Here is a 17,721-nt window from a genome sequence, read left to right as displayed (position 1 = left end):
ATAATACACTGGTTGGCTATAGCTTAATGGGCCACCGACGGGGATCGATCCTAGATCGACCACTGTATTTACCCATTTGGTAATTAAAAAAACCCTGTAAAAAGGCTTGTACTCTAGGAAAATACTTGTGTTTAAAATGCAGTTAAACGATCATAGGTTAGGTTGGAGCGTTGCAGTCACGCGTTCTTTCTTCAAAGCAATGGGCTGAGGTGTTTCACACACACACACACACACACACACACACACACATTCCGTTCTTCCTTTAACAAACATTCCTTTCTTCTCCTTAACACATATGCCTTTCTTTTTAACAAACATTCCTTTTTTCGAGACAAATATGTCTTTCTTTTCCTATGACTAAAACAAAATACTAAAAATTTGTATTCAATTAATCTTTATTTTACGAGGAAGGAAATGTTTTATTTACTCAACACATTTTATTTATGGTTATACGGACATATGGACCACACAGATATTGATTGAGGAAACCCGCTGTCGCCACTTTATGGGCTACTCTTTTTGAATAACAGCAATGGATCCTACACCATCCCACAGACAAGATAGTACATACAGTTGTCCAGTTGTGAAGCATTGGCTGGATATATCCCAGACCGACTCACATCAAGGGAACACTGAGCTGCGTCCCGTCCCCACAGGGTTATTAGAGGCTGCTTGAAAAAAATAGTAACATAATAAATAAATAAACAAATAAATAAGTAAGTAAAATAAAAACAAACTATAAATTATTATTTTGTTTTAAAAATAATAGAAAAACTTTAATTTCCCCACATGAGATACGAACGACGTACCCTCAGCGCTGGACGCGAAGTCGTTCGCAGCTGACTACTTCAATCAATCAATCAAAATCAAAATCATTTATTTATATATGAATCATATAAACATGGCATGGTATACATTGGACAACATACATAATTAGAATATAAAATGGTAAGATCAGACACATAGTAATAATAATGATAACTTCACGCATGTGATACTTCACGCATGTTAACAAAACCTGTTATTTAAACCGTTATATGTGCGAGCGGCGAAGCGCGGAATGAAGTGACGAAATAGGTCAGTTAATAATAATCTTGTGAATGCGCTATCAGATAGCGGGAACCAGATAGCGTAGAACGAAAATTCTGTTTTACACCTATTTAAATCATTTCTTATTTCACGTCTTTAAGAATGTAACTTCTGGTTCAGTATTGTCACCGACAATAAAATAGAATACCACCGCTTCCCGGATGTAAACAGTGATAACCATTCATCATTCAGTGCGCTAAAAATAAATACACTACCCCGCGTCGGGCTGAGTCCTTAGACGTGGTAGGTTAACGACACCACTAGAGCACCTCGATTTATGAATCATTGGCTATTGGATGTCAAACATACTTTTGGCAGTTTTAGAGAGGAAAAACCCCCTGCACTTTCCCATTAGTAGCAAGGGATCCCACAGACAGGATAGCACGGGCGTTGCTAAGTACGACGGATAGGGGTCGGGCTAAATAGGTCAGGGCCGGGTCAGTAGGACGTTGCACACGGCACAGTAGGCCAGTCTAAGTAGGTCAGGGTCAGTCTAAGTAGGTCGGGGCCGGGTCAGTAGGACATTGCACACGGTACAGTAGTCCGTGACGTCATCAAGGTCAAGGCCAGTCTAAGTAGGTCAGGGTCAGTAGGACGAGGTCACGTGACACGGCCGTGACGTCATCAAGGTCAAGGTCACGGAAAGTAGGTCATGGCGCCCAACAGGCCCCCTTACTACTCACAGCCAGTGCACCACGACTGGTATATCAAAGGCAATGGTATGTGCTATCCTGTCTGTGGGATGGTACATATAAAAGATCCCTTGCTGCTAATCGCAAAGAGTAGCCCATGATCGAAGTGGCGACAGCGGGTTTCCTCTCAATATATGTGTGTGTCCTTAAGCATATGTCTGACGCCATATAACCGTAATTAAAATGTGTTGAGTGTGCGTCGTTAAATAAAACATTTCTTTCTTTTTTGTTACAACAGTTACACGCATTTCCCTAGATCGATAGCGCATCAGGCGAGCGCTGTACCACTGAGCTACGTCCCGCCTCATGGCGATGTCAGAGACTAAGCCCGTGATAGGCGTGCTCGAAAACTTAGTGTTATAGGAGCACGTGAAAAAGAGTTCATGTCCACGTTGATAGCAGTATATAATAAAACTATATACAAAACGTCAGTTAAATATCTTAAGGCAATGTAAAAACAAATATATGTGCGGTAGACGGAAGGACGGACAAAGGTATGTGCTATCCTGTCTATGGACTGGTACATATAAAAAGATACCTTGCTACTAATGGAAAAATGTAACGGGTTTCCTTTCTAGGACTATAGAACGTAATAATTACCAAATATTTGACATACAATAGCAATGATTAATAAATCAATGTGCCCTAGTGGTGTCATTAAACAAATCAAACTTAAACTTTATTTAGCATATAAAAGTAGAGTAACATTTTGTTTATGATAAGCAAACACTTTGCATATGGAAAATCTATTGAAATGACCAGTCGTATAAAACTAAATATTAGTATCGATGTTTGGAACCGTGTATGTGTCTGTGCAAATGTGCAATAACCCTATCTGCTGTTAAAGTAAACGAAGTAGGCCTAGGCTAAATTGTAAACAAAATTTCATTATATTTGTATTTATTTTACTTCTAAGAGGATGTTCGTTTTATTATTTATTTCAAATTATTTCAAATATTATTATTTTGATGTTTAAATTATGCATAACGTAGCCTTAACTATAGTAATGCAAATCTTTTAAAACCACTAATAAAATGACAAGTCAAGGTAAGATTTTATGTTCAGCTTCTTATTACGTCACTAATTTCTACGTTCCAAATGATGACATCATTGGTAGAGCGCCGCAAATATTTATTAATTAATGTGATTATTCATATGGTCCGTTATTACTATTATTATTATATTATTTTAATGCTATTTGTAACAAGTATTTTCTGATCATAATAATTACCTTGTCATAGGAAGTAATAGAACAGCAGAAACTGGTGACGTTATGCACGGAGACTAAACCGCAAGTTCGTCAAGTTCGTCATGTTCGTCATTAAGAAGGATAAAATTAATTTCAAATGTATTATATTTGTTTTAACATTATGTAGTTTTAAATACATAATTGAAACATAGTAAACGTAATATTAGATATGAAAGGATCAGGTAATAACTACTGATGTATTTGAAATCATTATATATTTCGAATTTCAGGAGGCTGTTGTGACAACTTGTTCAATCAGGGCTCGAAACGGCCTGTGGCCAAGTCGCCAAATGCGACCAATGTCCTGTTTGGGAGACTTAAATATTAAAAAATAATGGCGTTAGGTGCCCAAACAATATTATTTGTGCAATCTTCTTTAGAGCTATAACATATGAGCCACTATTAATATTTGCATTGCATATTATTTATTACACATTAAAATAGTGTTCATGGTTCGCTTATCTTAATTTGTTTAAAGATTTTGTGTTTACGGCTTTCTGTTTTTTGGTGTTAAATTTATAACATAATGTCATTTTAATGCAATACATTATAGATTTTGAAGCAGAATAAAGAGAACTTGTGTTTTTGAAAATTATCTATGAATGTGATTAAATTACAACATATAGTAATTCTCAAAACAGTGCATAAAGTGGTTTACATCATTTCTATACAGGTTGGCCTTTGTGCATGTACGTGGAAAATAAAGGTTTTTAGAGAAAAAATAGCTGAAGTAATAAATAGAATAACAAACTCAGTACCAGCTATTATAAAATTTATGTCCCTCATGAAATAATTTTTAATTGTCACTCGATAAAGCTTGTGACAACTGAAAATTATTTCACTCAAGACATAAATTTGATAATAACTGGTAACTTGTTTATTATTCTCTGTATGTATATATATATATATATATATATATATATATATATATATATATAACTCATCAAAGATTTGACATTATCAAAATAATAATACACATTACAGAAATATGTCTTAACCAGGGGTGGGGAAAATCCCTTTTTCCCCGGTCTGGGACCGATTCTCGATCTCCGAGACCAGTTCCACTTTTGTCATTCTTGTCGGTCCGAAGCACCTGTCTGTTTTTATTATTGGAACAAATTCCTATCCGCCAATTGGATCGGCCTGCCCAGACATTGGTATCTTGTGCATGATTTAAAATAATAATAAATAAATAAATAGTGGTCAAACTGACTGGTGTTTCAGACGTCTGTGATTTTAAAGTCTGCCATAAATTGGACCTACAATCAATCTACTGCCACTAGCCTAGGCTAGACATTTGTCAAAGCCGCTGAGCTGGTCATGCAATAAAACAGACGTTAACAATAACATCATTCTTGGTGAGAAAGCTACCAAGGTATTAACACTCCAATTAAAACAAAGGACTCAGAGTTTGCAACTGGTCACAATCAACACATGTCAACGCCTGTGTACGGAGCTCTGTCGGGTCGAACCATCGAGTGTCGAGTCCAACTCCGAGGCAAGAGGCTTTTATGAAATACAAACTGCTTGAAATAGCATAAAATATACTGAAATAATCTATAAATGTGTTTCTTGTTGACTGTTCAATGTAGTGTATCAAATAATTATAAAGGACTTTAAAATTTAGAAAAAGGTTTACACCTTTTAAAAAAAAAAAAAAAATGAGAGTGAGCTGGAATAGCTAAACTGGCTATCTTTAGAGCCAGGAGAGGTCAAATGTCATCCAGTCAGCGACGTTATTAATTGCTTTGTCTAAACGTGTGCTAGCTCAAGTTGTCAAACACTCCAATGGTGTTATTGTTCATTAATTTTCAGGACAGTACTGAATACTGGTACTTTTTATACATATATGGGAGTTAAAATGCATAACTTTTTCTCTTTTTTTAATATTATTTATTCCATTACCAGTATGTAAAATATATATAATTAGTTTTTTTCGCTGATGTGATCAAACATTTTGTTTTTCTTGCATGTTTTGATGTTTATCGTTTCGTGTTCATGATTCAAGATGAAAATACACAAATGCCACTATGATTTTTTTTTTTTTAAAACGCTATTTGGCAAATATTACCTTTTAAATGATTTTATAATTTTTATTTGTATTCCTTTCTTCTCCTCCCCCCCCCCCCCCCCCATCACGTGGGACCGATTGACAATTTTATTTTTCCCCACCCCTGGTCTTAACATATATTTTTCTTTTAGACTTCTATAATGTGTACATGACACCCATATATTATGTACTTAGACTGCATCTAAAGACAACTGAATTAAGAAAAACAATATGGGAGAGACTATCCCTAGCATTCTTGCCCCAAAATTATTTTGCCAACCATCTGAACTCAAATCCTGGGGAACACATTACCCAAGTATCCCAGACTCAACACGCTAACATGGCATGGTAAAAATAAATTTTTTGTTTTCTAGTCGAGATATAATTTTATATTTACAATTATTTTACAAATAACAATTAAAACTAAAATGTCTTGCTCTTACAATAGTTTATAAAAATGTGTGTATGATAATTGGCGTACTTGTACTACATGTACTTGTGAAAAGTATCACAAATAAATCAAACCGTGAATAAACCGAACTGTGGACCCAAAACCGAAAATCGAATAGAAAATAAAAAAACTGAACCATCCCATCCCTACCTGCAAATGAGAGATTATTCCCTAGAAGTCGAAGAATATTATTTCCTTATCAAGATCTCTGCATTTAATACAAGTTTTTAGAAATAATTTACATTATAAAATAAGAATCACATTTTTCTTATCTGACTTACCATGAAAAATTCTTATTCCGGAAGTATATCCTATTATTTGCGTGAATTGGAAGTAATTTCTTATTGTTTGTATTTCATATCTTTATTACTACATGATATTGTAAATTGTATTCATTGTGATGTTTATGTAATTAATATATATACAGTCAAATCCACTTTATTGCATATCGGTTTATAGCAGAACCATTTAACATTAAATCAATACAAATTATATCACATAATCGAATAGCTTTATAAATAGAGGATTCGTCACGAGTATTTTTTAATATGGAAAATATCAACCGAGTCTATGTTAATCGGTATTTGTCGAGGCTCTGCCGAGACAAATACCGATTAACTAGACAAGGTTGATATTTTACATATTAAAAAAAAAAGAGTAGCGAATTCTATTTATCCTATAACACTCCTAAAATAACATTTTAATAAAAAAAATAGTAAATCACAGTACTAAAGTTGCCGCCATTGGTAATATGACGTCATCACGATTAACACAAATTAGTTTGACGTCACGCGTTTCAAACAAATCTTTGAAAACGTTACGCTCAGGTATACAGGCCTTGTTGGCTTGTAAGCAAATGACCCATCCACAGCAACAAATTACCTAGAGACCTTTCAGATTTGCATACTATTATTAACTGGGTTAATAAAGTAAATTATGACATGGGTTTATGACATGGATATCATGGGCAAGTTATAGGATAAAGACAAATATTGGTTAACTGCATACGAAAATGAAAAAAATAACCTGAGCTAGATGATGAAATTCCATCCGATTCCCAACACTAGTTCAACAAATGCCCCAACACCCACCCCAGGAAATAAAGAAAAAGGATATAGAAAACGTTTTTGTTGGAAACATTGATTTGTAAAATTATTGATATTGTTTTTTAATTGTTATATTTGTTTTTAGTCTTTTCCATCTCAAGCAACTGGCATGTGCAAAGGCTGTGTTTGAGCTGTCCTCTGTATGAAAAATATGTATGAAGTTTTCACTAAGATTAAAAAAATTACTAGTAAATACGCTCTAGTAGTGTCATTAAATAAAACAAACTATAACTTCATTTGGGGTTTTTTGATGAAAATACATATAACGTACCGGGTACAACAAATCTTTAGTTTCCAATGCTCACCAACCTCAGTGGTTTAGTGGTTAAGCCATAAGACCCTGGTTAGCTACACAAGTTTTAAAGATCGCTACACAATTTTATAACATTAAACAGTAATATTTTATAAATTTTATCTAGAAATATCACTAATCAAGATTTAAAAAACAAAATATTCCCCAGTGTTGAACCTTAATTTTAATTGGATGGATGTAAGAATGAAAATCAACTGATGAAAAAACCCTGAAATCCACTCAGACAAAAATTACAAGTTGTTGCATCTCTGTAATTGGTAAATTGCTTTATGTATAAAAATGTAAGAATTTTTTTTTTCTTAATTTATAATCAGGAAATTATCAGGGCATATGTCTTGTTTGTGCTGCCTTCAATTCTAATCTGTTGGGCAAATTAAAGCACCAACATGCTTTACTGTTTATTCAACAAGAAATAAAGCTAATTTTGTTTTCTTTGCAGATAAATATTATACATCAAACTCTATCATGTATCAAATGAATCAGAAGTATGGGTAAAATAAAACGTAATGGTCATCTACCACAAATAAAAGAAAACAATCCACTGACTGTAGCCACCAGCCAATCTGATGACAATATACCAGTCGATCATAAAGAAACAAGACATGAAAGTGGTCGGCAGTCCAACAAGAAAGGGAGTCATAAAAGATGTCTTTGGTGTCGTCTGTTTTGTCATTGGTGTACATTGCCTCTGCGTACTGAACAGAACCCGTTGCCGAGCAGCCCATCGTTTTGTGAGAGATTCAAGTTTGCATTTCTGTGTCCCCCACATGGCAGAGTGGGGGGATTCTTGTTTCTTTTTGTTTTATTCTTCACATGGTGGGGTGTTCTCATCGCTGTCACGGACAAGGATGCACTTCCTGGTGGGAATTTGTTCTCCTTGTTAATTCTGTTCATCAGTTGCTGGATTGGAGGATATCTCATGACGTTAATCAGACTGCCAGCATTGCTGGGTAACTTCATTCATTATCGCATATATGTTATTTTTATAGATTGTGCCAATTTTATTTTATCAGAAATAATTTAGTAAAAATTTTTTTTTTAAATTGTAGATGGTTGTTCTGAATGCCTTTTTTGTTTAGCTATGACAAGAGCAGGTGTCGAATTTCATTTTTTGGGGGGAAAGTATAGCCTTCTGTTTAATATAAAAAATTAGGGCACATAGGCAAGTTGGAGGGACACGAAGACAAACATTTTCTTCAAAAGAGAGGCATGAAAGCATTTTACTTTATATCAAGTTTCTAAGACAAAAATTATTTCACCTGCTTGGATTTTAATGTTTATGTTTGATACAAATATATGCCATAATAATGTATTTTACAAAGTTAATAACATGTAGCATAATATACGCATATACGCTACATTTTCCTTAAATGGTAGTGTTCAAGGTATACTAACACCTGTAAGTTGAATGAATATGATAATTTTTGGTATTTATTTTGAGTACTTAGGCACTAAAAGGTTAAAATAAATGAATGCGTCAAAAATGCGGGCACAGCACAAAACTACTTCATCCTTCTTGCACCGCCTGTAGGAGAACTGCCACTCTCAGGACTGGTTTGACAGAATAAAACTTGTTCGTGACCGCAACGTCCCAATCATCTTGCCAAGTCGAAAAGATATATTGGTTAATATGATATTTAAAATCACTAATGTATAAAGAGTCACAAAGGATATTATATTTATAAATGTCAACTTAAACTGCTATAAATAATGTAATTTTTATGTGCATTTTAGCACGTTTTGTTTAACTGTTATTGTATAACTGACCTGTCACTTCGTTTGTCAACAAGCAGCCTGACTTTGCTATATGTGATTTTTCATGTTACATTTTTTTTATTTCTAAATAAGAAAATGCTGGCTTTAAAAAAAAAAAAAAAAAAAAAAAAATACCGAAGGACACAGTGGCAAACCAGATAAGGCAGAGCCGCATTTTTCTTGCCGTCGACACAGTAAGATTTTAGGGGCATAATGGCAAGTAAGGAGGGCACTGATGGCAATTGCTTTCGGTGCCGTGGTGAAATTCGATCGAACCCTGCAAGAGTGTTTTGACTGGTTGAAAAAGATTTTTTGGACAATATTGTTATCTAAGTTACTAATTAAATTTCAGTTAGATTGGATATAATGTTTTTCCATCTTTCATTTCAAGGTATGCTAGTTACTGGGATAGTGGTTAACAACATTCCACAAATTTCCTTCGGAAGGGACACAAACCACGCCTGGTCTGCTAACATAAGGTAGGTACCGTTGTAGTGTCCAAGACGTGGAAGGATTGCTTTCATTCTCACACAGGTCAAAACATGTCATGGTGTTACCCAGAAATATGTGACTGCCAAGCAGTAACCAAGACCTGGTTGGGGGGAGGGGGGAATACATGTAAATAGTGTTTACTATGTGGCCACTCATTTGTATCTGCTAATAACGAAAAGATAAATTTGTTAGCAATGTAGTTATGTTTATGTTTTGGAATGGTAAAATATGTTTAAAAAATGGAGAAACTTTACTGAACCTTTGTGGTTTAATAGTTGCATTTTGCAGCCTCTTGTATAGTATTTAATTAAAATTATTGGATTAAATTAGTAGTGTTTCTTTGTTGTTGTTGATTGTCTTTAAAAATGTTTAATCATGGTTTGATGATGCTGATAAGATTCTGGTTGATCTCTTTAGACAGATTGCGTTGACTGTGATACTGATACGAGCGGGTTTGGGCCTGGATCCGAAGGCTCTGCGTCGACTCTCATTTGTGGTGTTACGACTTGCTTTCTCACCCTGTCTTGTGGAGATGTTGACCATTGGAATCGCTGCTCATTTTGTGTTAGAATTTCCATGGACTTGGGGATTCATGCTTGGGTAATTAGTCAGGCTTTACGATTTTATTTCACAGAAATCGCAAAATGTGAATTAAAGTTGAAGTTGGCAAATGTATTTTAATATTAATTTGCCAAAAACCAAATTTGAAATGAGCTAATACCTATTCCATGATGCTAGCGAATGGCTGCTCCATGATGCTAGACAATGCCTGCTCCATGACGTGAGTTAATGCATGCTCCATGATTCTAGATAATGCCTGTTCCATGATGCTAGATAATGCCTGCTCCATGACGCTAGATAATGCCTGCTCCATGACACTGGCTAGCGTCATGGAGCATGTATTAGCTAATGTCTGCTCCATGACGTTAGCCAGTGCATGCTCCATGAAGCTAGACAATGCCTGCACCATGACGTTAGCTAATGCATGCTCCATGACACTAGAGAATGCCTGCTCCATGACGCTAGACAATGCCTGCTTCATGACGTTAGCTAATGCATGCTCCATGATGCTAGCTAATGCCTGCTCCATGACGTTAGACAATGCCTGCTCCATGATGCTAGACAATGCCTGCTCCATGATGCTAGACAATGCCTGCTTCATGACGTTAGCTAATGCATGCTCATGATGCTAGCTAATGCCTGCTCCATGACGTTAGACAGGCATTGAATGCCTGCTCCATGATGCTAGCTAATGCCTGCTCCATGATGTTACCTAATGCCTGCTCCATGATGCTAGATAATGCCTGCTCCATGATGCTAGCAAATGCCTGTTCATTGATGCTAGACAATGCCTGCTCCATGACGTTAGCTAATGCCTGCTCCATGACACTAGACAATGCCTGCTCCATGACGCTAGAGAATGCCTGCTCCATGACGCTAGAGAATGCCTGTTCTATGACGCTAGAGAATGCCTGTTCCATGACGCTAGAGAATGCCTGCTCCATGACGCTAGATAATGCCTGCTCTATGACACTAGATAATGCCAGTTTCAGATGTGCAATGTAACTCAGTGGTTGAGTTCTCACCTGAGAAGCCAAGAGTCGTAGGATCAATTCATGTAACTGTTACCAGATTGTGATCACCTATTCAGTTTTAATTTAGGATTTAACTTGAAACTTCTAACTAATACATGCTCCATGATGCTAGACCATGCTTGCTCCATGACGTTAGCTAATGCATGCTCCATGAAGCTAGACAATGCCTGCACCATGACGTTAGCTAATGCATGCTCCATGGCGCTAGATAATGCCTGCTCCATGACGTTAGCTAATGCCTGCTCCATGATACTAGATAATGCCTGCTACATGACGCTAGCCAATGCCTGCTCCATGACGCTAGCCAATGCCTGCTCCATGTTGTTAGCTAATGCATGCTCCATGACGCTAGACAATGCCTGCTCCATGACGTTAGCTGATGCATGCTCCATGAAGCTAGACAATGCCTGCACCATAACGTTAGCTAATGCATGCTCCATGACACTAGCTAATGCATGCCCCATGACACTAGAGAATGCCTGCTCCATGACACTAGCTAATGCCTGTTTCATGACGTTAGCTAATGCATGCTCCATGATGCTAGCTAATGCCTGCTCCATGACGTTAGACAATGCCTGCTCCATGATGCTAGACAATGCCTGCTCCATGACGTTAGCTAATGCCTGCTCCATGACGCTAGACAATGCCTGCTTCATGACGTTAGCTAATGCATGCTCCATGATGCTAGCTAATGCCTGCTCCATGATGCTAGCTAATGCCTGCTCCATGACGTTGAACAATGCCTGCTCCATGATGCTAGCTAATGCCTGCTCCATGATGCTAGCTAATGCATGCTCTATGATGCTAGATAATGCATGCTCCATGATGCTAGCTAATGCATGCTCCATGATGCTAGCTAATGCCTGCTCCATGACGTTGAACAATGCCTGCTCCATGATGCTAGCTAATGCCTGCTCCATGATGCTAGCTAATGCATGCTCTATGATGCTAGATAATGCATGCTCCATGATGCTAGCTAATGCATGCTCCATGATGCTAGACAATGCCTGCTCCATGACGTTAGCTAATGCCTGCTCCATGACACTAGACAATGCCTGCTCCATGACGCTAGAGAATGCCTGCTCCATGATGCTAGATAATGCCTGTTCTATGACGCTAGATAAAGCCTGCTCCATGACGCTAGATAATGCCTGCTCCATGACACTAGATAATGCCTGTTTCTGATATGCAATGTAACTCAGTGGTTGAGTTCTCACCTGAGAAGCCAAGAGTCGTAGGATCGATTCATGTAACTGTTACCAGATTGTGATCACCTATTCAGTTTTAATTTAGGATTTAACTTGAAACTTCTATCACGATAGCAGTGCTAACTACATTGTTAAACCCTGTTTCAGATTTGTTTTAGCTGCAGTGTCTCCGGGGGTAGTTGTCCCATGCCTGCTCAGTCTACAGCAGAGAGGTTACGGGGTGGACAAGGGCATCCCCACTTTAATCATTGCGGCCGCCAGCATCGACGACGTGCTGGCCATTACAGGCTTCGGTCTCGTCTTGGGATTAACTTTCACTCATGGTGAGACCATTCTGGCTTTAAATAATATTTTTTGCTGTTCAAAAACAGTAGCCGTCTGGGGATTGGCCAACAAGTGTTAGCCTATATTAAGGACGTTCCCAACATTTTACAAATATGAATATTTTACAAGCAATGAAATAAAACATAATGATTATAGCTCCCTGACCATAAATAGAGTACTATTAAAGAAAAACTTTTAATTTTGGGGGGTTGGTAACTGGAAGATTATTTAATTTACAAAAATGGGACTATTTTGTGTTAATTGCTTAAAATGACATTGTGTGTGAATTCCTATTAGCAACTCTGTAAGCAAGAAGCTACAAGTTTGAACAAGAAATAAAATGCAATGTTTATAGAGGACTATGGACATACAGAGTGATGTGTTTTTGTCTGGGTTGTTTCTTTCAGATAATGTTGTGTGGAGTTTGTTTAAAGGGCCAGTAGAAGCAATGGTTGGACTCTCGTATGGTCTTGTAATGGGAATAACACTCTGGTATATTCCTCATAAATCAAGTGTAAGTAAAAATAACGTTTGTTTTGTTTAACAACACCACTAGAGCATACTGATTTATTAATCATTGGCTATTGGATATCAAACATTGGTAATATTGACATAGTCTTAGAGAGAAAACCTGCAACATTTTTCCATTAGTAGCAAGGGATTTTTATATGCACCATCCCACAGAAAGGGTAGCACATACCACCTTTGATATACCAATTGTGGTACACTGGCTGGAATGAGAAATAACCAAATGGGCCCACCAGCAGGGATCGATCCTAGACTGACCGTGCATCAAGCGAATGCTTTATCACTGGGCTACGTCCTGTCCCTGCCCTGCCCCCCAGTATAAGTATAATGTGACTCATGACAAACTGTTGTTTAACACCTATTCTCGAAACTCGTTTTCTTTTCACACAAGCGCATCTCCTCTCCCCCCCCCCCCCCCCCCCCCCCCCCCCCCCCCCCCCACACGCAAGTGGTCTGGTCCGAACATCCCAACAGCCAATGGGATGCCTAAATTCTTCTACTGTATACTGCTCTCTAGTTCCGGTCACATGACTGTAACTTCCTTCTTTTTCTCTTCACTAAAGGGTCTGGACGTCCTTTTGCTTGGCTCTGTTTTGGAGTCAACTTTTTATAAGACCTTTGGTTTTGTATTCGTATTTGGGTGAAATGTTTTTCACCTTCGTTTTCGTTAGCTTTCGTATGTTTTTTCGCGTATTTCGTTTGACTTTCTAAGCGTTTAATTACATGAAATGTTGTTTATATTGCCGGTTGTCTTGTCGGACGCCATTTTGTTGACCGGCTTTGTGTTTGGGTGAAATGTTTTTCACCTTAATTTTCGTTAGCTTTCATATGTCTTTCGCGTATTTTGCTTGACTTGCCAAGTGTTAATTACATGAAATGTTTATATCGCCGGTTGTCGTGTCGGATGCCATTTGCAAAATGGCGTCTTTATTTACCGGCTTTGTGTTTGTGTTATGGTTGGTTTTTCTTTCTTTTCACAGATTGAAAAATTACTATTATCATGTCTGATAATGTTCAGCGACTAGTTCGAGCGTGTTTATGCTGCAAAAAGTTCACTGCCGGCGGCGACCCTCATGACTTATGTCCAGGTTGTCGTGTTCCGTGTTCAAGATGCGACCTTTGTTCGGGCTTGTCTGATGTCGAGTTCGCAGCTTACCTGAAGGTGGTGTCAGTGAGGACCAAGAAGGTGGAATCTTCGCCTTCGATTGCTAACTCCGTGGTGGAAGTGTTACGTTCAATTCTACCGACCATGCTGAAAGAAACAATTGCGTCAATGGCGACCTTACACAAACCGGCGGGTTCGGGGTCAGGTCCGGTTCCAATCCCCTCTTCAGTGGGTGCGGCTTCTTCAGCTCCACCGATACCTAAGACTTCGGGTGACAGACCTGCGGTCTCTACGCAGCCCTCTAAGAAGCCAGCTCATGCAGATAGATGTTCCACGGACTCCAAGACTCACCGATCTTCGGCGGGGAAGTCATCTTCGGCGCATCGGAGCCGGGACCGTAGCCGTTCCCCACGACCTGCACGGCTCCCTACGGGTTCCATGGATTGTCAGCGCCGACCTTCGATTGATGTGACTTCCAGGGCCTCCGAGGGTTCTTGACGGGGTCCGGTTCACCAGCGGCTTCCATTTCGGCAGATCGATTGGCCTGTGCTCGAGTGTTTCGAGACTATGGGGATGCAGCGCCTACAGCGGTTTCTATTATTGATGAGCCTGACTCTCCTGACCATATGATTATGAGGGATTGCTTGGCGGCCGTCTATGACATGTTGCCGTCCTTGCCACATCCACCCAATGCTGTTCAAGAAGGGACCAACACCGATGATAGCGTTCCTTGGCAGCCGGTACACTCGTATCCGACATGGCGACAAATTTAGACCACACCTTTAAAGAGACAGCGTCCTTTGTCGCTTTCCCGTCTTGGAATCGCCGTATGTATCCGGTGTTTGACATGCCGTTTAAAGATGGGGCTCTGTGTTATGATGAAGATGTTCACCGTCTTGGGAAGTCGTTAACTGTGGATTTGACAGACAAACAGGTCCAAACCATGGATACTGCCGAGAGACGTTGCTTGTTTGTGTTGTCTTACTTGGACGTTTTCCTTGCTGCGATGGCCACCCAGGCAAAAGATGCACGGTGCTACGCGCTGTTTCAACAATCGGCGCAGATGCTGGCTTTCCTGACGTCTTTGGTTACCTCTATGTCATCGATGTTGATGCAGTACCGTCGCCAGGCTTATCTGAAAAAGTCAACCTTGGATTTCCAGCATAAGAAGGAGCTGTTAGCTCAACCGTGGTCCGCAACAAAGCTGTTTGCAGGCAAGGTTTCTGACATGGTGACGGCCAATGATAAAGACCAACAGTCGACAGCAACTGTCAAAGCTTTACAACTTATTTCGACGTTGGAATCCACGAAGCGAAAGTATACGTTCACGGCACAACCACCATCTAAGCGCTGGAGAGGTTCCTTTCGAGGTCAGCCTTCTCAAAGGTTTCCGGACAAACGACCATCCGGTCCTCCTGCTCGGAACCAGGGGAAGCCTGGCCGACGTTGACGCCAGCCAACCAATCTTGGACTGCTCATATTGTCTCGACCTACGTCGCCCCTGATTTTGAACCAGAACAACGACTCGGTTTTGACGCTTCCGGTGTGCAACACACTGGTCGAAATATCCATGGTCGGAAGTCGACTTCGCCGTTATTGGCGAAACTGGGAGACACTTTGCCAAGATCCGTTTGTCACGTCAATCTTGAAGACAGGGTATCGTCTGCAATTGTCTTCTATCCCTCCATTGACCACTTCACCTCGAGAACCGCGACATTCTGTATCACAAGTCAGGGTCCTACAGGAGTCCGTCAACAAACTGGTGGAGAAGGGAGCCGTTCGCAGCATTTCGGAAGCAAGCCTAACACCCGGCTTTTACTCGAACATCTTCCTCGTGCCGAAGAAAGATGTTAACGTTGCGAGATGTCCTTGCCGTGATCAAACCGGGGGATTGGCTTGCCTCGCTAGATCTCAAGGACGCCTACCTTCACGTTTCGATGCATGCCGATTGTCATCGCTACCTCCGGTTCGTACTACAGGGTCGGCATTACGAATGGACAGTCCTGCCCTTTAGGATATCCCTAGCGCCATGGCTGTTCACCAGAATCACGACTCCGATGTCCCGCTTCCTGCATCGCAGAGGTATATCCTTTTACCCGTACCTCGACGATTGCCTGATGAAGTGCCACAGCAAGACAGGGCTTACTGCACATGTTGCCTTTGTCATGGATTTTCTCAAGCATCTGGGTTGGATTATCAACATCGGCAAATCTCGACTGGCTCCCACGCAGTCTCTACAGTTCATAGGCGCTTGGCTTCGACCCGACCTGGGCCTCGTTCAAGTCCCTCTAGACCGTTGGGAGAAGATCCAGACCATGATTGCCATAGCCCTCACCGCTCCAATGACCTTCCACAGTTGGCAGAGTCTTCTGGGTCTCCTCACTTCCGCCCAGGATTTGACACTCGGAGGTCGTCTCCAGTTGCGGCACTTGCAGATGTTTCTCAACCCGTTTGTTCGTTTCAACAATCCGGATTTGATCATCGCTCCCGGACAATCTACGCTCCAGCCTGCAGTGGTGGCAGCTCCGATCGAACGTCTTAGACGGTGTCTCTATGCAGCCCTTCCTAGCCACTCGTCACCTGTTCGTCAACGCGTCACTGGAAGGTTGGGGAGCCCATCTCAGCAACCAGACTACTTCAGGGCTGTGGTCTCCCGGCGAACTCGGACTCCACATCAACCTGCTAGAGTTGTTGGCAGTCTACTACGCTATCCTTCATTGGCGACAGATGTTGACAGGGGCCTCTCTCATGGTGGCCACAGACAGTACCACCGCGGCAGCTTATATCAACCGTCAGGGCGGAACTCACTCCAGCAGTCTGCTGCAGTTGACTTGTCGTCTCTACAAGCTGGTCGATGAGATTCTGCTGCAACTTCGGTCTCGCCATATTCCAGGGGTTTCCAATGTACTAGCCGACACGCTGTCTCGGCCGTCGTCTCCACAGCCGAAGGAATGGATGCTCCATCCCGTTGTTTCGATGGGTGTGTGACAGACTTTGGACACCAAACATCGATCTCTTCGCCACACGATTCAACCATCAGCTGAAGGTTTACGTGTCTCCGGTGCCAGATCCCGAAGCTCTGGATCTCGACGCCTTTCAAGGGTGTTTCAGAGGTTTCAGCTGTACCATTGTCGCCTGTTGCTCATTGCTCCGATGTGGCCATCCAGGATGTGGTATCCAGATCTAATACGTCTTGCCGATCCACATCCTTTACCACTGCCAGACTGGGATCATCTGTTGTTGCATCCCACGTCAAGACTATACCATCCACGTCCGCAGTTGTTCCAACTGCACACGTGGACTTTTATCTCCAAGAGTTTGAGGAAGAAAGGTTTTTCTTCGCAGTCCACGGCGGCCATTTTGAAAGTGCACAGATCATCTACTACTGTGGCTTACAACGTCAGATGGCTTTGCTTTCACCGATGGTGTGTCCGGCAAAAACTCAAACTTCAGACGATCCAGATACCTCGTCTTTCTGATTTTTTGCTCTGTCTGCGGGGACCACTTTACGATTGAAGGGGTCTACCATCGCTGCGTACGTTTCGGTCATCGCTACTGTTCGTGATGTCGCTACTGGAACGAAGTTATTGGGTATTCCTGAGATCCATAAAATGATCAAAGGGTTTCACCTTGAAGATCAAGTACATCGGTTTCGGCCACCAAGATGGGACCTGAATCTGGTGTTACGAGCGTTATCGACCGCACCTTATGAGCCGATCGAATCATCTTCCCTGCAAGACTTGATGCGGAAGACGGTGTTTTTA

At 40.4% G+C, this 17,721-nt stretch overlaps 1 protein-coding gene across 6 annotated transcripts in view; it reads left to right on the top strand.

Annotated features, from left to right (window-relative positions):
* The first annotated feature begins 2,900 nt into the window (after positions 1-2,900).
* Positions 2,901-17,721, top strand: part of LOC121379280 (sodium/hydrogen exchanger 9B2-like) — a 34,063-nt gene continuing 19,242 nt past the window's right edge. For 4 of the 6 annotated variants that reach the window (XR_005958824.1, XM_041507817.1, XM_041507821.1 and 1 more), the window contains exons 1-6: positions 2,901-3,212; positions 7,390-7,900; positions 9,097-9,184; positions 9,615-9,797; positions 12,148-12,323; positions 12,732-12,838. Coding sequence is in view for 5 of the 6 variants with exons in the window: in XM_041507817.1 (XP_041363751.1) it covers positions 7,438-7,900; positions 9,097-9,184; positions 9,615-9,797; positions 12,148-12,323; positions 12,732-12,838 (1,017 nt within the window). In the remaining variant the exon portion in view is untranslated. The remainder of the gene's footprint in view (positions 3,213-7,389; positions 7,901-9,096; positions 9,185-9,614; positions 9,798-12,147; positions 12,324-12,731; positions 12,839-17,721) is intronic. The other 2 variants (XM_041507819.1, XM_041507818.1) reach the window with 2 other exon arrangements.

Source organism: Gigantopelta aegis, chromosome 8, assembly GCF_016097555.1.
Source record: "Gigantopelta aegis isolate Gae_Host chromosome 8, Gae_host_genome, whole genome shotgun sequence".
Lineage (NCBI taxonomy): Eukaryota > Metazoa > Mollusca > Gastropoda > Neomphalida > Peltospiridae > Gigantopelta > Gigantopelta aegis.
This window is presented reverse-complemented; position numbering and strand designations above follow the sequence as displayed.